The 22,412-nt window shown below is 32.8% G+C and overlaps 1 protein-coding gene across 2 annotated transcripts in view; it reads right to left on the minus strand.

The window, feature by feature from the left end:
* Positions 1-5,108: 5,108 nt before the first annotated feature.
* Positions 5,109-22,412, minus strand: part of LOC110094380 (5'-3' exoribonuclease 4) — a gene marked incomplete at its 5' end in the record, with an annotated part of 28,733 nt that continues 11,429 nt past the window's right edge. The window contains 10 exon segments of one of the 2 annotated variants that reach the window (XM_020819608.2): positions 5,109-6,053; positions 10,092-10,174; positions 10,837-10,912; positions 11,016-11,099; positions 11,183-11,334; positions 11,427-11,501; positions 11,596-11,636; positions 11,741-11,817; positions 11,929-12,057; positions 12,264-12,334. In XM_020819608.2, the coding sequence (XP_020675267.1) occupies positions 5,477-6,053; positions 10,092-10,174; positions 10,837-10,912; positions 11,016-11,099; positions 11,183-11,334; positions 11,427-11,501; positions 11,596-11,636; positions 11,741-11,817; positions 11,929-12,057; positions 12,264-12,334 (1,365 nt within the window). 2 annotated transcript variants of the gene reach the window in all.

The raw sequence follows: 22,412 nt of genomic DNA on the forward strand, positions 1-22,412 counted from the left end.
TTTGAAGACTCACCCTCCCATCATAGATTGGACGTTAGGACTAATTGAATCAAATGAATGACTACATGACATTGAGAAGATATTTAGAGGTATTAAGTGTCCCAAAGTGCGTAAGGTAGATTTTGCAACATATTAATTACGTGAAGGTATGGATCATTGCTAGCAAAACCACCAATGTAATAATTTTGGATCATATGTTGTGATACCTTAGAGCTTGAAAGATTATTTCTAGAGCAATATTTTTTAATGGTAGACTGCGCTAAATTAATGAACGACTTGAGAATGCTAAAACAAGGAACAAAGGAAGTTTGAGATATGACACAATTTGCTAAGATCATCATATTTGTTCCATACAATGGCCAACATTAATATACATACATATATATATATATATATATATATATATTATATATATATATTATGAGAGAAGATATTGGAAAATACTTATTCACAGTTAAATGCATTATATTCAGAGAGTTTATGGGTCAAGTTATACATGCATAAATAGAGATTAATACTTGTGAATAGAAGACTACTATAAAATAAAAAATCCTAGACATTCATGCACTAGAAGATTCATAAGATAAAACAACATAAGAAACATCTAGGAGATAGGCCAAACAATAATCCTCGCTATCTGCACTATGGCAAGTTGCATTCAAGAACTTATAACTTTGTTGAGCATATAATAAATGATTGCCCTCTTAAGACCTAAGGGAAGTCCAACCCTACAATTTGTATGAGATAAGTTCAATCAACTACATAAAAATGGATGGCATGAATTGTATGAAGCTCTACATCACAAGAAAATTGGTAAAGGATAGGAAATAATATATTATCTTCAACTTAATAGCATCTATGGCAATTACTAACACCTCAGCCATACCAATGTCTTGCATTACACTGCTAGCAACAACAATATTCAATGTTATGTGAGCAATGATAACAAATTCTATAGTATCATATAGTGTGATAGATGATTCCACCTCACATATTCATAATGATGCAATAAGATGCTTGTAAAGCTCTTTATGTGGTGACATTTATCATTTTTATTTGTAAAAAGCTAACAAAAAAATTATTTGACTTGGGCATCACATTCATTCATATTAGTGAATTTATATCGAATGCATCAGTATGTCAATTGTAATAACACTTATTATTATTTTGTTATCCATGATAGTTATTGAATGTGTTCACAATTGTGATATTATTATTAATAATATGCATATGCCTGCAACACTCAATTATATTTCAACTAGTTGAGTTCAATGCAATATTAGGTTTGGAATGGCTATCTACATATCATGTCATGATTGATTGTCATAAGAGGAAAGTGAAATTCATGCACCTAGTGTGATAGCTTTAAGTTTTAATGATGTCAATGGAGCAGTATCTTCTCTTGTATTTATAATCAATGCTCATAAGATGATCTTCTATAAATGTGTATCTTCATACTAAGTACCATCAATTAAATATAATGAATGAAGATGTGTCAAAAATAGCTTTATGATCCTGATATGATCATTATGAATTTTAGTCATGCTTTTTTATTTGACTAATGCCCTGCTACTTTTATGAATTTGATGAATATATAAAATCTTCAAATCTTAGATTGATTTGTGATTTTATGCATTGATGATATGTTAATTTATTTCAAGAATAATAAGAAGCATGCCCAGCATCTTAGAACAACATTGAATATTTTTTAGGTGAACAAACTTTATGTAAATCTTTTTAAATGTAAGTTTTAATTTTGAGAGGTGAAATTGCTCTAACAATTTATCAGTGGAGCTAGAATTTATGTGGAACTTACCAAAGTCAGAGTAATAATGGATTGACTGAGGCCGAGCACCATTATAAAAATTTGTAGTTTTTTTTTTAATATAATTGCCTGTTACAAATAATTTGTTGAATGCTTTTTGAGTATTGCTACACCTTGAAATATATTGACTCATAATTTTGTTAAGCTTGTCTAGTCTAATGCATGTGAGCAAAGTTTTCATAAGCTCAATAATTGTTTAATATCAATTCCTATTATGGCTCACTACATAAAATTTACTTAATACTGGCGAAACTTTCACCATAACATATGTATTTGGCTGGATTAAAATTTGGGCTATTACAATACCCTTAAGGAAATATCGGGGACTATTTTTTTTTAAGTTAGAAGATTGTAATAGCTCATATTTTGACCCTGCCAAATAATTTTTTTTAGGAATTATTAAGTCCAAAGAAAAAAAAATTCTTCGCCATAACATATATATTGTAGTGACTTAATTACACCAATTTTTTCATAATTTTTTAGCGTTTATGTAAATTCTTACGAAATTGATAATTTTGGTATAAGTAAGAGTTTTGGGACCGTCTAGTGTTCGTTTTGTAACCAATTTCACAAAAAAAAAATTTAAATAAAATGTGCTATTATGTGGATATTTTTCTATAATTTTTAAAGCCCCATAAAAATTTATATAAATCTTGTACTAAAAATTAGTTAAATTATATAATTATGTTAATATTATATTTTAACAAAAATATCTAACAACACTTTACAAAATCATTAAAGAAGATTTTAATCCCTTTTTCCCTATTCATTTAGGCAAGAGCCATAAGGGAAATAAGAGAGAAAATAGAGGAGAGAGAAATAGAAACCTAAAGTTTAGAGGCCCTTGAGCCATTTTTGTTAGTTGACTATGTTAAGAGATTTGCTCGTCCCATTGTAATGAACTATTATCATATTTTTGCTGCTTTTAATAATTTAGTATATTTGAGATTTTTCTGATCAAATTTATTTTTTTGTTACAAAAAATGAGGCTAATTTTGCATTGATAAAACCTTCATCTCATAATTTTTTATAGGTTATGGAGATTGAGATTAATATGAATATTTTGAGTATTTATTTGAGATTTTTTGTTAGGTGTGTTTTTTGTCAATTCAAAATTTTATTTTGCCATCTAAAAATAGTGTTATAGTTCAATTGAAACTTCAGAATATTGTTATATATGATCTTTGATAATTTGATTAATTTCTGAAAAATATGAATTTCTACTCAATAAGGTTTTTGTTGCCTACCGTTAGGACAGTTTAACACTTTCTGAATTAAGTTCAAAAATTTTTTATTTACTATAATGCATTGGAAATAAATGTGGATATGAGATTGAATAATAGTTGGTTGTTATTCATGTTATAATATAGTAATAATAATGTGTGTATAAAAGACAAATAAAGTTTGGTTGACCTGTTTAGTTGGAGATTAATTGACATGTACATGATGATGGATCGATGAGTTTTTCTTTAAATATTATGGTTGGACATTATCCTCTATTGATACAACGATTGGAAGTTATAAGGAGTTATTAGTATGATGAATGATAAAGAGTGATAATTGTTTACTAAGCCAATGGTTATCGACTATTGATTACTGATTATTTAAAAATACCATAATAGTCAGAACTTCTTACTTGTTTAGTGTTACTACTGAAATGTATATTATAGATTCATTATTATTGTATGACATTACTGATATTGCACATATTTACTATTATTGTAATATTTTATTATTATGGTCACTAGATTTACTGGTCCAATACAAACAATAATACTATTATTGATACCACAATAAATTCATTATCGTTGTTATTGTTATTACTTCATTGTAATAATACTGAGCACAACACATGCTGAGTATGTGGTTAAGATACTGATGTAAAATAATTAGATAGCATGTGTACATCATTATAGGATTTTACTACATTTATAAGATTCCAACAGTCTTTACTGATGCTTTGATTTTACCGCTTTATACAATTTCTTTACTAATTGGTAGTACTGATACAATGATTGCTTTATCGATTCGACACCCGCATTGGTTTATTGGTTTCCCCACTATATTATTTTATCGACTTTCATACCATACTATTTTACTGTTTACAGATTCTACTATTACTATATGTGAGTTTTACTATTTTGCATTGATTCTTAATCATATGATTGTTATTATTATGAATTGACTATCATTACATATTGCTTCTTTATTATGCTTTAAATTCAGTTATAGGATTTTAGTAACATGCTAGGTTGTTTAGCTCAATATATGTGGTTTAAATGATTTCATATCAGAAAAGAGATTCAGGAGTGTGAGATGGTCAAAATTCCTTTGTACTTAGGACTAAAATGATATATTGTATTTGTATGATTTCTATGTATTGTATATGCTTTATTTTGAGTTAATGAATGTAGATGTGTTTTGATATTTTGAATTATAGAATTTATTTCCATTATTTATTATTGATAGATAAATTTAGATAGCTCTTCTTGTCGTATAATAAAAGATAAAAGAAAATATTCTTCCAAATTAGATTATGATACATGCCATCCTCATCTATATGTATGGCTAGCACATTAAAGTACCTATTCATCATATTAATGTATTTCTCATAGCTCCAGTTCCAAATGGGTAAGCAACTCCATCCAACATAATGATTTTTTAGAAGCACTGATTTCCACCTATGATTCCAATAAGTTAATAATGTTGATCAACTTGTTAAAGCTTTTATGGAAGCTCTAGTTTTCATGTTAAATCTTTCCCAACATCTTAACAACCATGCCCTCAATGTAAATAATTTTCTAGCTTCCATGTTAATTCTTTTTACCCTACATATACAATTCTTCCATGTATTTTAGCAATTTTTTCAGAAGATTCAATTTGTTAAACTTTTCTCAACATAATAACCACCATGCTCATCAAATTAAAGATTTTCCAAATGCTTCAATTTTCAAATTCAACTTTGCAAGTTAACATTTACCAAATAATTTTTTTAAAAAATGTTAATAATCTTATCTAACATAAGATTTTATTTTTCTCTATCTACCTTCCCACTAAAACTAATCAAAGTCATGAAAAAGCAATTAAAAAAAAAAATACATTGATACCACAATTATTTTTCCATCTAATATATAAATTTTAATACTTACTAATATAACATTTCAATATCACAATCACATCAAAATATATATTTTATTCTAAAAAATTAGCATTAATATTATTTTTATATGATTTAAAATTTTAATATTAAATATGTATGCATTAAAAAAAATTGTACTTGATATATGTAAATCATATAAAATCAAAACATTGTATATGAAAATTTGACAGCATAACATATCTCTCAAGTGAACTCATGACATTTACACTCATACACAAAAGTTTTACTGCCAACAAAAGTCTTTAAAAATAGAACAAATAGAACTAAGTAATTTGCAGCAGGCAAGCTATGCGCTTGTAGTACTCGATGATCCAATCAATAACGTTACAATACATACACAAAGCATAAAGACTTGCAGAAAGATTTCCTCGCCACCGAACCCAACTAATATGAGAATTCTGTATGCATAAATGGGCCACTTTAGCTTCACATTTTCTAACCAATACAGTAAGCTAAGCACATTATTATGTGAGCCAATGAGAGAGTTGGGATCACTGAGGATAACTGTACTCTATATTTTGTGATGGCCGTTGCTTAATCCGATAAGCTACTTTCTGCACAGATTGTTGTTGTTGCGATGGTTGCTTATAAAGAGAAGCCATATGGTCGCCAATCCAGTTGGTTGGAGGTGGTGGAGGCAGAGGACCTGTATTCTGATGAGTACTTGGTGGTGTTATCCTTTGTTGCAATCGATATTTTGGTCCATCTTGCACTGACAATTGCGACATTCCTCTTCCAATGTTATACTGATCTTGAGGAATGAACGGTTCAATTATACCGAAATTGTTTCTCATATTCTGCGGCTCGCTTGACTGAGCTGGCCATGGGTTTGCGAAATCTCGGGAGTTGTGGGTATGTCGATGGTGATCGAAGTTTGGGTTTTGGAAGCCTCCTTCGAATCCTGACGGTCCGGCAGCTCTCGTCTTGCCGGAAGAATATGAATGTTTCCTATTATATGGGGTGTCAAGCAGCCCTGCACTGTTGGCTTTGATCTGCAATGAGTTCTTCACAAGTCTGTGCGATGCTTCTCCTAAAAGTAGGCCAGAAATGGCTCCTGATACCTGTGGCCTGCATTCCAATGTTGCTATAGGTTTCAAGTTACTTAAAAAAGTGTCTGATTGATAACATAAAATTTAAGGGTACATGTGCAAGATTAACACAAATTCATTGCAAAATTCCATCATAGAGGTACAATTCTTTTGCAATGGAATATTTGACACAAATATCAAGCAAATTTGCGATATTTGCAACAAATATTTTTGGTCGCAATAATTGGTATAAAGGAAAAAAAGTGCGGGTTGCTGGAATTGATTTGCGACTCCTCTCATCTCTTTGCTTTGTTGTTGCTCCACGCAACATGGAACTCTTGCTAAGATCGTCTTCAACGTCTGCTTCACTCAAGGTGAGGCATATATCTCCCCAATTAACTCTTGACTATGCTGCACCGCATTATCAAGATTCTGAGTCTAGAATGTATAGTTGCCAAAAGTGTGAGTGACTTTGATGGATACAGATCTTAGGTCGATGACAATGTGGATGGCAAATTAGTGTGGTCATAAATGATTGAGAAGTGGAACATGGATGCTTTGAAGTGTTGAGCACAGGCGGTTTGTTCAAATCACTTTGTGGAGGAGGATGGTCTATCAAAACACAATGGTGGCTCCATACCTTTTATGAATCATTGGAACCACATGATATGCTAATTAAAATTGATTAATAGTAGTAACAAATTTAATTCTTCATAAAAATGTACTTTCTTTTTTTAATGTAGCTGATCTCAATGATATGTCTTTAAAATGAAGTGCGACAAAATTATTGGACCTGATCATAATCAAATAGAGGTGTGGAAATGCTTAGGAGATCAAGGAATTTTTTGGCTTACTAAACTTTTTAATATTATTTTGAAGACTAAAAAGATGACAAATGAGTGAATAATGAGTGTGTTGATTCCTATTTTAAATAATAAAGGTGATGCACAAGATTGTGTGAATTATAGAGGAATTAAGTTAACAGTGCACAGAAAAAATAATGTCCCCACGCATATTTTGATTTCTCCAATTTTATAATTGAATACTGCATTGAGAATAAAGTACAGTCTCGGGAGACTGACACAGTATTATATAATAGATTCAATATCAAAATAGGGTTTTAGAGAATGATATTTCTATGATCAAATATAATCCAAAGCCAATTTTTCGGAACGAGCCTATTTGTTGCCTATTTTAGCAGAAGCAGCGCGATTCAGGAATAATTTAAAAACGAGCGAATTCGCCAAAGGGATAGGCGCATCAAATGAATGCGCGGTCCTGAATGGCGCATTCAAAGAATGCGCCAAACGTTCAGTCGCATTCCATAGAATGCGCCATTAAGCAAAGCGCATTCCAGTGATTGCGCTTAAAGCCTCGGCGCATTCAAGCTTGACCAACATTTCCCAGCTCATATTTCCGTTCAGTTTTGTCGTTACCGGAGACCAGATATATAGTTATATTATATAATTAATCGTAAAATTGTTGTTCAGTTATGTTACTATTTAACTATTTATATCATATATGATTAATCTATTAATTTTTTATAATATTTAATCTTATTAAATTTATCAATTGTTAAATAAAATAATTTTATTAGTTTTAATCGTAAATTTTTTTAATAAATTTAAATAAATTTATTTTTAAATTTTATGAAAATTGTGAAAATAAGTTTATGACAATTGTGAATAAAATAAATAAAATTGTTTTAAAAATAAGTTAAAAATAAATTTATCTAAATTTAAAATGAGTTAAAATTTTGAAAATTATTTTAAATTTTAGTTTAAAATAGTTTTATATAAATATTATAATTAACAAACTCTTTGTATCTCCCTCTACGGAAAACTTTTTATATTTAAAAGTTATATTAAAAATAATAATATTTGAATGTAATAAAAAATTTAAAATATTTGGAGAAATAAATATTTATTCATCTTCGATATAGATTGTTTGGAATGAAAAAGTGCGAAAAGAAATTAACATAAGATCATGAAAATACATGATAATTTCAGTAGCAACATGAAATATATATGATAAGAGTTGAAAGAAAACTAAAAAATTATTATTACATGTGGGTCACTACTATGCGCATACGCACTTAGAGTTGGCTTAAAGTTGGACAGCATATGAAGTCCTCTGTGAACTTCTTTTGAATGTATTATCAATCTTTTATATTCAAAAACTCCTTTTTTTCATCTATAATATTCAGCTCTCGATATTTTTCAGATAGAAATGCATCTGACAAAGAATGTCACCTTTTATAAAGAATACAATATTGCACATCAGTTATTGGATTCTCAACATTGACCACAACAGAACCATGTTCTTTTCGTCCAATTTCACCAATTCTTGTCTTAAGAATACCCATAGGAGCAAAATAATCAGTATGATCCCTAAACCTTTGATGCCCATATCAGTAAGGGTTGCTCCATCCACATACATGGGATAACGAGTTTTGATAACTTTATTATATGTATCCCATAAACTATCGTCTTCATACCATGACCATTCATGTATACAACATCGAAAAATTTCATTTGATCTTGTTTTCTCCTCCAAGAATTCATTCATGGGATACGACAGATTCTGTCAATCGAACAGTACCATCATAGATAACCTTCTTTCTAGGGATTATATGAAGGAAATCCCTTGATGGTGAGAGCTTTATTGATGAGGACCTTGATGATAATGACATTATATGTTGAATATTACATGAATTAGTACTAAGTTCTTCGAAAAAGGATATATACATAAATACAAATATAATATATTTAGGAAATGCAACTTGATTTGCCATTAGAAATTTAATATTAAATAAAAAAGTCAATGAATAAAGGAAATAAAGTCAAATTAATAAAAAAACCTAGAAGTTGAGTAACAATTAGAAATTGTTGTTACACAAATTAAAATATTACAAAATGATATATTAATAACGAGCAAAACCCTACATAACAAAATGCAGCAAAAAAGCATAACTATTATTGTTATATATTCTTCAGTATAAATCAGACACGACCTTGGAGATGAGTTTGTGCAGGACAACATCTGAATTTGATAATAAATTCTTCTTGTATCTGCTGTCAATCTTGTCCATTTAGAAAATTATTCTGTTTACCTTATTCAGAACATTGCAACAATATTTTATACCACTTTAATAGCATTTTATCCTGATAAGGATACCAGTTACAGTATAGAATACAATGGTCTATGTCAAGCATCGACCTTCCTATCCCCGGTTCAACTGTACCATCATTATCAACACCAAGTTCGAGAATTCAACCCTTCAAAAAATCTAATGATACAATGTGATTGGAATGATTGCAAAATCTTTGTTGTAGATTTTTCCAACCCACGTCTCAAAGTTCAAAGCCATCCCGATATGCCTTAATTTTTTTCACGTCATCATGCTCGTCTTCCCCCCAACTATGCAAAACACATCTAAACAGTTCATTTGATAATACCTTGGCTTCGAGGATCTCATCAATCGGAAAAGATAAACTTTCACAGTTTAGATTGTCATTATTATTATATTAATTTTATTAATTTTTAATAATATTATTATTTATTATATCATCCGATTTGACTGGTTGAACTGTGAACATCTCCTTTCAATTCATTGTCCAATCTGATTTTCACAACCTTGTTCAAAACTATCATAGCTACATTTTGTAACATCGACTACCATACTACACAAGACTATTAACAAGGCCTGACAAAACTTTCTTTTACAATGTATTGAGGCCTTCTCCAATTATATGAGGAAGAGCAATGCCTTGTAACTCTTTCATACCAAAGGAAGATGTTCAATGGGGTGAGATGACATTTTTTTTCCATTCTTAGCCTTTTCATGCAAAAAAACTCAAGTCCCCACTCTATCTACTTTACTTAACTACTTGTGTGTGAAATAAAAAAAAGGTTAAAACAATCAAGATCAGTAATTAAACTGACAGCTCAATTTCCCAGACACAATAACACTAGATTTTGATTTCGAAATTTATTACACTAATGATATAGTGCTTTCTTCAATAAAAGCATAAAAAAGGCAGTAGTAGCCACAAAGGAATAGAGCATAGATAAGTACCTCTCTCTTGCTTTCTGCCGTGAGCTACTGTTTTCTTCATGCCAAAGTACAGGGAATGGCTTGATATCATATGGTTTTAAAATCTGCAATACAAACTAATCAGACTACCGAAAGCAGCTCTCTTAGATCTAAAATTTGCATCAATAGAGCTCTGACCTCTAAAAAGTTGATATTTCTTAATTGTAAGTTGAAGTGGATTAAAATAAAAGAAATCAGTATGCGTACGTTTCACATTTATATTCAAGTGATTAAAACCATCTTCTGTCTAACTATTCACGGGGAACAAGCACACAAAGAAATTAAAATCCTGCAGAGGTTTGCCTCACATGCTGCTCAAGCAAACGGGTTCACGTGAAGATATTTTGAAATGTTGAAAACCACTAAACCTCCTTGGCAGTAACAACTAGATGAATGAAAATTACTGATGCATTTTAATTCCAATTATAAACTTCAAGATGAATCCACGCAAAAGAGAGTACTGATGAATGTTTAAAAGAATAAGAAAAAACAGTTCACTAAAAGCCTATTTATGAGAGTTGATTGTGATTTCAACTACAATTTAGGAGTCTCCACTATTTCTGCTGATATTAGAAAAAACAAAGCCAGAAAATGAGAGGAAATATTCATACAGAGTGATGTGCTAGGAATCAAAATCAAATTGAAAATAAGAGTAAGCTAGTACGAGTCCAGTTGAAATTCGATGACAAGAAACACAGAAGAAAAAACAGAAGCAAGGAAGATTTACCTTTGCAGGAAAAAAGACATGCTTAGGAGGTTCAGGGATGTGAGGATGGGGCAAAGGATTAAAATAAGTAGCATTCCTGCACAAGAATAATTCTGCATGAAAGGAAAGTAATTGAAGATCCACAAAACAATGAAAAAATTGAAGGAGTAAAAGTAGTGGTAAATTGATCGCAAACATACAAAACAAAATTATTGTTAAGATTGTATACTGATGAGCTGTAATTGTTTCTCTCTGTCAGACAAAGGAAGCCATTCATTCCACCGCTACAAAATTAAAAAAAAAAAAATCATAACAGAAATTGAACTCAACAAACCATTCAAGCAGTTAACAGAGCATGCTTGCTGACCTGAGAGTAGTGTCTATTTTAATTTGAAATGCTCCTTGCATTCCCAATTGAGATATCATTTGATATAGTGAAGCAACTTGAATGGCCAAAGGATGATTAATATTGACATAAATTATGTCGAACATTATCTTATTTCTAAATCTTTCCTCCTCCTGACAACAAACATAAAAAAGGTAAACTTCACTAACATATTCAGACAAATACGTAGGTATCCAAACAATAAATAAATATCAGCAATTTCCACCGTCAATGAATTTTCAAGCTTTCTTGTTTCAGATAACAAGCGTCTTTCATCAATAAACGGCAATTTTGCAACCCCCTGAAATATAGTAGAAATGCCAAATGTATAGCACAGCCTATATAATTAAATCTCAAGTAACACCATGCAACGAAATCTGACGAGCACAAAATACCTGCCATGCAAACTTTTTACCATTCATATCAATCTCAAAATCTGGGCAGAAATAAAAAGAATTTATTTTAGAATTTAGATAAAGGATCAATGAAGTAGCATGTAGGTGAACTGGAGCAACTAGACAAATGATAGTTTCGTTTTACCTTCAGGATAAAAAGAATTTAAAGGTGAAACTGGATTAGTCATTAGATCACCATAGCGTTTGGGCAGAGCTTCAGAGCTGGAACCAAAAAAAGGACTAAATTGTAAATAACGTGGGTATTACTGGAGTTGATTTCTTATCTTCATCAATATATGCAAAAGTACACTGCAAACTTGTCTCACAACCAACCTGGAAGCTGGTAATGTTCCCATTAATTGATCAAAAGGTTTAAATGGATGACCTAGGAAAAACGTGACCTCCAAATCAGCCAGGCCGTTGAGATCAGAAGCAAAGGGAGCATAATGATATGGGTAAAACCTGAAATTTTTGGGATTCTCTAAGAAGTGAATTCCATATTAAAAAAGTGATAGAATTTATTTTGGATAAAAAGTATAAACAAGGGAAATTACCAAAAAGTGCCAATTTAAGTAGCAAAGCATATTTTATTTGCATCTCTTAATTAAGAAAGATGTACTTAAACAGGAATGACAACATGAATCGATTGTTCAGATATCAAAACTAACCACTGCCAGGAGCAGACACCTTCATAATAATATCTCATGATCCAACAGAGTCCTTCAACATATTTTTGAACCTGAGAAGCAGATATGACAATATCAAGCTAAATTGCCCATAGATTGGGTTGAAACACGGCTATTCCAGCTATCAAGAAACTCATTAAGGTTGCCGGTCAGGTGCATAATCCTACAAAAGTGATTTTCACTTTAGTGTCCTTAAACAAATATTATCCATTGGATGAAATTGATCATAAATGCGCATAGATTAACTTCAAAAGGTTAATGCATGCCCCTCAGCATGGAAGAACTGAAATGCAATTTTAATTACTAGCAGAGGTATCAATTTATTACTGATTTCAAGTAAAATAAACTTATCACAATATTCATGTCAGTCAACCGTTAGAAGAGTGCAGTCCACATACTTCAAATTTGCACTATTGTGAGAATCAGCAACAATTTTAGGCTTGTCAACGCCTAATTTACACCCTTACCTAGTTTTACACTAGAATACTGCATCAAACACCAAAAGGTGCGTTAGTTCAACTTTGAAATTGACTAAAATCTTACCCCTTCCACTTTGATTCATGATTCCACCTTTCTGTTCTATTTCGTCATTTTAATATACCAGGATCCCTGAGCAGTTTCAATCCATTATAGTTTTGGCCACTCTTTTTCCTAGGCCCTTTACATTGATTTTAAAATTCTGCCTTACCCAGCCTGTCCGTACCAGTCAGTGTACACGACCAAGGCATATTACTGCATTGTATTACCTCGTTGTTCTTAACTCCTACTCTATAGCCCACAATTTATCATCATGGGACTGATTAATCGAGTGAAATTATGAGTGCAGAGCTTTAAAATGTAGGGATTTAAATTTTCTAAGTGTTTGGTTTGTGTAAGGGTTGCTTTATTGGGAGCAAAAAGAGTTTATTGCATTCCGTTTGCATGTATTTTATAATTTTTGGCGTTTGGTTCAAAGAAAATAAAATACAATGCAAAATTTTGAGATATCAGAAAAACCTTACAGGCATTTTAACATGCACTCAAAAACTCGCTCAATTCAAGCAAGTTCCAAATACAACAAATCCTATATTTCTCGTGTGTTTCTCCACCTCAATACCCCTCGTCCAAGCCCCTTCAACTTCATTGCACTTCCTAGGGCGTCACTTCATGGTCGTCATCGGCCTTCATAATAGCCCAATAGGTGCCCTTCGAGTTTCCGGTCCTTATTGCAACTATTCTCCTAGATGCAAGCACCATCCCAAAGCCCTAGATCCCTTCGTGAGTGGCTGGCTACTATTGTCGTAGTAACCCTTGCATCTTCCCGGTCACAACTGCTATTCAAAATCGAACGCGGCCACCTCTGCCTTTTAGTTCTCAAAGAATGTTGGTTTGTGCTTTTTTTTTTTAATTCATTTCTTTTATCTTGTAACATGTTTTAATTGGTCCACTATTTGCCACTGACTCAATTTCGAGTTGTACATAAAACCAAATGAAAGAAATCTACGTTTTTAATAATTTCTATTGAAATATGATGAGTTTGTATTGGTAAGTGAACATGAAATCTAAAATCTGAAATGAACTGTTGTAAAAACAATACGCGGCTGCATTTCAATGTACCAAACTCAACACTTGATATCCAACCAAACAAGAAATACAATACCCTGCTTTTGTTTTTCAGACAAACAAAGCAATTATAAATATTCAAAGCACACTATATTTATTTTCCTTTATATTTAAAGTGTAATAGCCCGTATTTTGACTTTGCCAATTTTTTTTTTCTGATGTCATTATAACTCCAAATCGCAAACTGTCTTCGCCATAACATTGTTATTATAGTATTTTATTGCATGATTTTTTTGTAATTTTTGAGCACCGGTGGAAATACTTAAAATTTTGGTACCTATCAGTACAAGTATTTCAGGAACTTTAGATTTCCGTTGCGCAAACCGATTTCACTGATGTTTTCTAAAAAAAAATGAATTATTTTATGAAAATTTTTTTGTAATTTTTTAAGTCCTAAAATGATTTCTTTGAATTTTATACTAAAAAATTAATTAAATTAAATAGTTCATTAATATTTTATTATTACTTTATTATAATATCTAAAAGCATTAACATATCTTATTAAATCATTTGCCTTTTAATTGAGTTCGACTAACAGAGAAATGCTTAAGGAAATGAGAGGATTTTTTTAGGAGAGAGAAAATAAAACCTAAGATTTGGAGGATGCAGAACAATTTTCGTCAGTCGGACCAGTTGGTAGATTTACTCGTCTCGCTGAAAGGAACCTTTACCCTATTCTGATTTCAAAAATTTCGTGTTTTTGATATTTTTCTTATCAAATTTGTGTTTATGTTACAAAAAATGTGAATAATTTTATATTGGTAAAACTTTCACCGCTTAACTTTTTGTATGTTATAAAGATTGATATTATGAATGTTTTGAGTATTTATTTAAAATTTTTCACGGGGTTATTTGAAAATACAACATTTTTTGTTTGTTCAAAAATTTCTTTTGATGGCTAAAAATAACGATTTAGTTCAACAATAGTTTCATAATGTCATTTTATGCAATATTTAGTAATTTGGTAAAATTTTGAAAATGTGAATATTTGCTGAGTATGATTTTTGTTGTCTACCGTTAGTACATTTTGACATTTTCTGAATTATGCTCAATTATGCCTTATTTCTTGCAATACACTATAAATGAATGTGGATATGTGCTTGAGTAATAGCTGGTCGCTATTACTGTTATAGTATTATGATAATAATATGCGCGTGTGAAACAAACAAGTAAAGACTAATTGACCCGTTGGTTAGACACTGATTGACCTATACAGGATGGTGGGTCAATGAGCTTTTCTTTAAATATTCTAGTTTGCTAATTCACAAGATACACTGATTGAGAGTTATAAGGATATCATTACTGTGCCGACGGGCAAAGAGTGACGACTCTATTTACTGAACCAACGATTTACTAATACTGATACTAACACTAAAAAACATCGTGATAGCCAGAACTTCATACTTGTTTAGTGTGACTACTTAAATGCATGTTCTTGAGGTATTTTTTTATTATTGTATGGATTTGTTGTTACTGTACGAATTTACTATTATTACATTATTCTACTGCTTCTGCCACTGGATTGTTATTATTACCGATTTAGATACTGATACTATTTGTATTATTGATTCACTGTACTGATACTAAGTATATGATATTCTAATCACAAAATATAGAATACAGGACGTTCATATATATATATATATATATAATAACATGTGTGCATTCATATATTACATTCATATATGATTTTACTATATTGATTTGATTTCAATAATCATTATCGATATTTTGATTTGATGTTTTATATGATTTATGTATTGATTGGTATTACGGATACAACGATTGCTTTATAGATTTAAAACTCGTACTAGTTTACTGTTTTACTGGCTTCCATACTATAGTGTTTTACTGTTTATAGATTTTATTGCTACTACATATGAATTTTACTATTTAGGCACTGATTCAATAATCATATGAATGTAATCACTATGATTTGACTGCTGATATGCATATTGTTCATTTATTGCACTTTGAATTCAGTTGTAAGTTTTGATGACCTGTTGGACTTTTTAAGCTTATTATATGTGATTAAATGATTTCAAATTAGGACAGGAGAGCAGGAGTGTGAGGTTGGTCATGATTTCGTCAGGTTCTGGTTCTTTTTTGTTTTAGTTATTCTATTGTACTCAGGACAGAGTAGTTGTGATATGATTGTATAGATCCTGAGTATTGTATATAATTTTTTGGAATGAATATAGATGTGTACATCAATGTTTTAAATTATAAAATATGTATTGTCATTATTACTGATAGATAATATTAGATAGCTTTGGTTGTTATTTATTTAAAGGATAAATGAATAATTCTTACAATTAAAATTCTGATGCATCACATAAAGTACACTTGAATTCTAAATATTTGCAATAAAATATCCCTTAGAATATATCCAAAGTATTTCTTTAAGTGGTTTTGAATACAACCAATAGTTCATTCAAGCGCTCGCAAACAACCTCGGATCTCCGAGTCCATGTGATCTCTAGTTCTCTACTATCCTGGCACTGGCGAAATACTTTTAGGTCATAAGCGCTCGTGTCCTCACCAGCTCATCCAACAGTTGCTCAAGCCCTCATCTCTCCTAATCGCTCATGACCTCACCACCTCTAGTCAACTCTTCCAGCAGTTGTTTACCACCTCACATTACCGCCAACCAAGTTAGCAACACCAACCTGTCCAACACCATCAACCTCACTTCGCAAGATCCATTTTTCTAAAAAATATTTATATGTATATGTATGTATATATGTATGCATATGTATATATATATGCATATGTATGTATATGTATATATGTATGTATATGTATGTATATGTAATATTAATAATAAAAAATATATTCCTTTTACTTTCAACCCAAAATTTATAAGTCTGAATTTATTTTACAATCAATCAAGCAAACTCGAATATATCAAATACATTATATTTACTCTATGTTACATTTAAAATACACATATTCTAAATACTTACAGCCAAATAGCCCCTATAGTTATTTGATGCTTATTATTTATATAACTTTACAGTACAAATGTATTAGTATTCTTATATAACCTACATACAACATGGTGGGTCTTAATGGTATAACTAATATACCTTTATTTCCATACTACTCACGCAACAAAAAAAGCCCCAAAGAAGGCTGTACAACTAAATTTTCACGTTCAATCAACGTCTTCATTGACTAACCCCAAATATAAGGGAACGACATTATAACTTTTTTTAACATTCTTCTTATTTAGTCTTGCAAGTAGTAAAAACTCAATTTGCCTAATTTTTTCTACACAACATTTGCCATATTACCTTGTGCCCAATTTTTTTTTTCTTATTCCATCCATGCTTACTATTTTGCAGCCTTATTAGTACATCTTCTACCACACAATTTAGTTTTTGAAGTGGATATTATTTTATCTGTTTTCCCTCTGAAAATTCCCACCAGCTCTGCTGAGTGTGTGGTTCAGAGTCACAAAAAGCATATTAGAATGTAGATAGAACATTACCAAGAGATTTCGACCCAATTTTGCAAGAACTTTAAAATATATTTTCAGGTTTCAAATAGGCGCAAGCCACCATGACTAATTACTCTTCTCGATGATGACAGAAAACTTTCAATTGATGCTAATCAATGGGCATGAAATGGTTAGCGTATGATAGCAGACAATTTTTATTTTAAGATTGAAAGAAATTTATCGTCGTTAACTTAAAGCGGATAGTGGAGATAATGATGATGAACACGATCAAGATCTCAAAATTCTATAGTCCCGGGTTGTTATGGACTCTAATCTAATTACTCAATAAAGATAGTCAACCCAACTTGATCGAAGGATCCCTATGGGTTGTGTCATCTAAAGGGACCTTACAAACTAAAGGTCAATGTTTATCTAAGGGGATAATGAAGTCAACATTAATTGATAGAGGGCATCGTGCCCTATCACATGCATCATATGATTTACAACTAAATGGCTAAAGTCATTAGAGAACATGTGGGTCCTTACTATGACTGTAACATTATTGTGTCATTTTGCAGCAAAATCACACACTTGGAGGGCCTCAATCATAACTATTTACCCATGGTACCATTTGACACTAAAACTACCAATTAGATCACATGTGACACAATTTTATTGATGTGCGATCTTTTGAGAGTGAATATAGTGATATATTTGATGTGGTAATAGCTCTTTTTTAACTAAGATTATTCTTAAATTTATCGTCCTTATCAAGCTCGACAAAGAATTTCAAAGGGATGATGAATTTTGCTTTTAATTTTTAGGTGGTAAATTTTATATAAAATATTTTTTTTATGAATTATAATTTTTTAAAAATTTAGATTTTTAAAAAATATGAGCCCCACAATAATTGATTTGAGATTTAAGAATGTTTTAGAAATAAAGTCATCTCCAATTAAGATTTACTTTCAACACAACCATCTTAGGGTAAGACTTTTTGCACATTTAAATTTGGGAATTGAAAGCTCAATTTTAAGAATGAGCTCTTAAGATTATGATTTACATTTAGTACGCCCATCATAGGGGTTGTTTACTCGAGTAGGCTTTATTATATTAAACTTTGTTGGCTTTGATCGCTTGCTCGCAAAGGATCAAGTTCATAGGTTCTATTCTTGTCAACTTTGATCATTGTGAGTAGACGATCTAACTTGAAACATGAGGCTCACAACATTACCCTATAGCTAAGGTGGCCCGTTCAAGATCTCATGTATATGTTGATGAACATGCATTTAAAAGAGAGGGTTTACAAATTTTCAAATAAGGCTTACCTACTGCATTGCAAGCATGCACAGGTTTCACTTTACATGTCTAATGCATAATAATCAAGATTTTGAGAGTTTTGATGTAACATTTTATGCCCATGCGACGAGGAAATAAATTTGTGACAAGTTAAACACCAAAATTTTTTTCCTTTTTTTTGGACATTACTTCTCTTCTTTTGTTTAACATTTTTTCTTTTTTTCTATGTTTTGTCATTCTTTAGAGATAGAAAGTCTAAGGGTGGTAAAGTGTTGTACCAGTACTCCGCCTAAGCTACCAAAGCCGAAGCGTCTCCGAAACAAAGCATTGTAGGTATGTCTCAGGCTCCTATTTACAAGCTCCATCTGCCCACATGTCTATGGGTGGTAAACGGTACTCCTCTTTAGTATGGTCCCCTGCAGTTTGAACAACTTCCTCCAAAAGTGGCTATCAACTCCTCCACATCCTTGTGTATCCCCTTCCAATACAATTCTACGACGAGCCTCCTGTATGCCTTTTGCACCCCTTAATCACTCCCAACAACGCTCCCATAGAACTCCTATAATAAATGTGGAATATGTACTAACGTTCTAGGTATCACAGATGATGTAGGCAAAGGGGGGAGGGGGGTCAAATCAAACCCAAAAAAATTTGGTTTTGATTTCCCTTGAGCTTACTAGCTCAATAAATTTTGAGCTGAAATTTACCTCATTATGAGTGGGTTTTTTAATTCATTTATTGAACTAAAGGTTAGCTCATTATTAGCTAGGTTTTAGTTCATTTATTATCTTATTTATGTAGCTTTTATTTATAGTTTTATCTTTTAAAATTCTTAGTTTGTCCCTTGGGTTTCCAAAATGGCTTTTGTATTCCCTGTGCTTGTTGTTTTTTGTGCCTTGGCCCCTTGGATCACACGGTTGGCTGTTTCTGTGCCTTGGCTCCTTGGCTTCCACGGTTGGCTGCTGGTTTTCCTGCTGGGTGGCCTTTCCCGTGCTTTGGTGCCTAGGTTCCGTGCGGGCCTCTTGGGTTTCCGCGGCTGCCTCTTCGGGTCCCTGGCTGGGCTGTTCCCGTGAGGTTGGGGGGGCTTTTTCGTGGTTTGTGATGCTTGGATTCCTATGGGAATTCATTGAAGTGGCTGTTTGTATTCCCCTCTCATGTCTATAAATATGAGATGTTTTGGAATGTTTTTAGTAATGATATATGAGAATTTTTGAAAAGAAATCCTTGTGATTTTCTTGGAGGAGCTTGCGAGCTTTGTCCACCTTCTTCTTCTATCTCTCGGGGAGACTTGAGAGTTCTTTCCACCCTTCTTCTCGGCTTCTAATCTCTTTCGTCTCTCCGCAAGTATCCATTCCATTGTATCCTTCGTCTATTGGAAAGTAGGTTTAGGATTTGTCGTTTGTAAGGGTTGTAAGGTGTCTTTTTTGAGTCGCTTGAGTTTGTTTAAAGTTTGTAAGTGTCTTTTTATATGAAATGTAATAGTTTGTTCTTTCTATTACTTAGTTCCTAAGTCTCTCCCTTGTTGTTTTTTTTAGGAGATCAAGAATTTCTTGGGGTCCATCTCCCCAGGGAATTTTTGCTCGCATCAACAGATCTCCCTTTGTACAACAACCTCTCCCTCTCTAGAGAATAGCCAGGGTGGCTATTCTCATCCTTCAGTAAATTTGCCCTAATTATCCCCAGCTCCTCATCTCGCACACTCTCCTTCTTAATGGCCCCCTAAATCCAGCATCAGGGGTATCAATACGGCCATCACCTAGAGCTCCCCCATACGTCTAAACAAGGCGTCCGCTACTTTGTTCTCCATCCTGGACCTATATTGGATTTCAAAGTCATATCTCAATAACTTTGATAGCTATCTCTGGTGCTCTTCTATCACCATCCTCTATTCCAACAAGTATTTGAGGCTTCGCTGGTCCATCCTAACAATGAAATGTAAGACCCAACAAGTAAGGCCGTCACTTCTGGATGGCTAGCACAATTGTCATCAACTCCCTCTCGTAAACTGAATTCATTATGGCTCTAACTGTCAATACCTAGCTAAAGTAAGCAATGGGCCGGTGGCTCTGCATGAGCACTGCTTCCAATTTATATCCTAATGCATCCCTCTCTACTACAAAAACCAAACTGAATTTTGTTAAGGCCAAGACCAGTACAATGTTAATAGCCTTCTTCAAACTCTCAATAACTACTATTGTCGCCCCCCCCCCTCCCCAACCCAAAATATTTCTTCAACTGTTATGTTAATGGCCAGGAAATGGTGTTATAACCCCTCACGAATCTCTAGTTGGATCCTGTCAGACCCAGAAAACCCCTCAGCTCCCTCAAATTCTTTAGTAGAGACCGTCTCATCATGGCCTCAATCTTATCCTAATTAGCGGTCCACTTCTTCCTAAGATACTACACATTAGCGATCCACCTCTTCCTGCTCAAAACAACACTTCTTCAAAATGGCTCTCAGCTGCTACTCCTGTAACACTTCTAGGACCGTCCTTAAGTGCTCCCAGCGTTCCTCACCTGACTTGTTTTACACCTAGATATCATCAAAGAAAACAAGCATGAATCTCCTTATATAGGGTCGGAACACCTTGTTCATGAGGGACTAGAGTGTAGCTAGGGCATTGGTGAGGCCAAAAGGCATCACCAAGAATTCATAATGTCCCTCATGCGTTCTGAAAGCAGTCTTGGGAACAACTTCTCATTTCATGAGGATATGATGGTACCCGGACTTCGGATCTATCTTGGTGAAGATAATTGTCCCACTCAATTCATCCAATAGTTCATCTATTATTGGGATGAGAGGCTTATCTGGCACTATTTTCTTACTCAAAGCTTTGTAGTCCATGCAGACCCTCCAACTCCCATCCTTTTTCTTAACCAGTAAGACTGGACAAGAAAAAGAGCTCACACTAGGCTTGATAATCCCTGCCTCCACCATTTGTCATATCAATTTTTCAATTTCATCCTTATAAAATTGAGGGTAATAATATGGCTTGACCCTGATGGGTGACACCTCTCCCTCGGGGTGATGGCATGCTCATGCTCCCTTGGTAGTGACAATCCTTGAGGTGACTAAAAGACCTCAGTGAAGTCTTGTATCAGCAGTTGTACTGGAAACGGGATGTTTCCACCCTCCTACAATCTAATCCCCTCAAATCTCTGTAACTTCACCAGGAAACCTCTTCCCACCTCTTGTATGCTCCTCACCATGGTTTTGAGGGACAATATGGCTTTAGATAAACCCTGCATCTCCCCTGATCACTACTCTTCTTCCCACCACCACCAGCTCCATGGTTAGTGCCCTCCAATTAACCTTGGTATTCCATAAGGTCTGCAGACACTTCATACCTATGATGACATCAGAGCTGCCTAACTCCAATGGAGGAAGTCCTCCCTTACCTGAATCCCCTGTATGGTCAGCACTACTCCCCTACAGATGCCCTTGCCCATCTCCACCTTCCCCGTACCCATCATCACTCTCCCTGTATCCAATAAAGTCACCCCCAAGTGGTCCACGACTGGTTGAAGATGAAATTATGGGTAGCTCAAATGTCGATCACACTACCCACCTCTCGATCTGTTATTTTTCCCTTCAGCTTCATAGTATTGTTGGAACTCAATTAATATGATTTAGGATGTTAAGCCTAATTAATTGTCCCAAGGCTAACCAAGAGGGGGGTGAATTGGTAATTTAAAAATTATACTTCTACTCTTAGATTTTAGAAAACCTTTTTAATTATTAATGCAAGTTAAATCTAAAGTTAAAAAAAAAACTTTTCAACAAGAGT

The sequence above is a fragment of the Dendrobium catenatum genome, unplaced genomic scaffold (assembly GCF_001605985.2).
Source record: "Dendrobium catenatum unplaced genomic scaffold, ASM160598v2 fragScaff_scaffold_728, whole genome shotgun sequence".
Classification (NCBI taxonomy): domain Eukaryota; kingdom Viridiplantae; phylum Streptophyta; class Magnoliopsida; order Asparagales; family Orchidaceae; genus Dendrobium; species Dendrobium catenatum.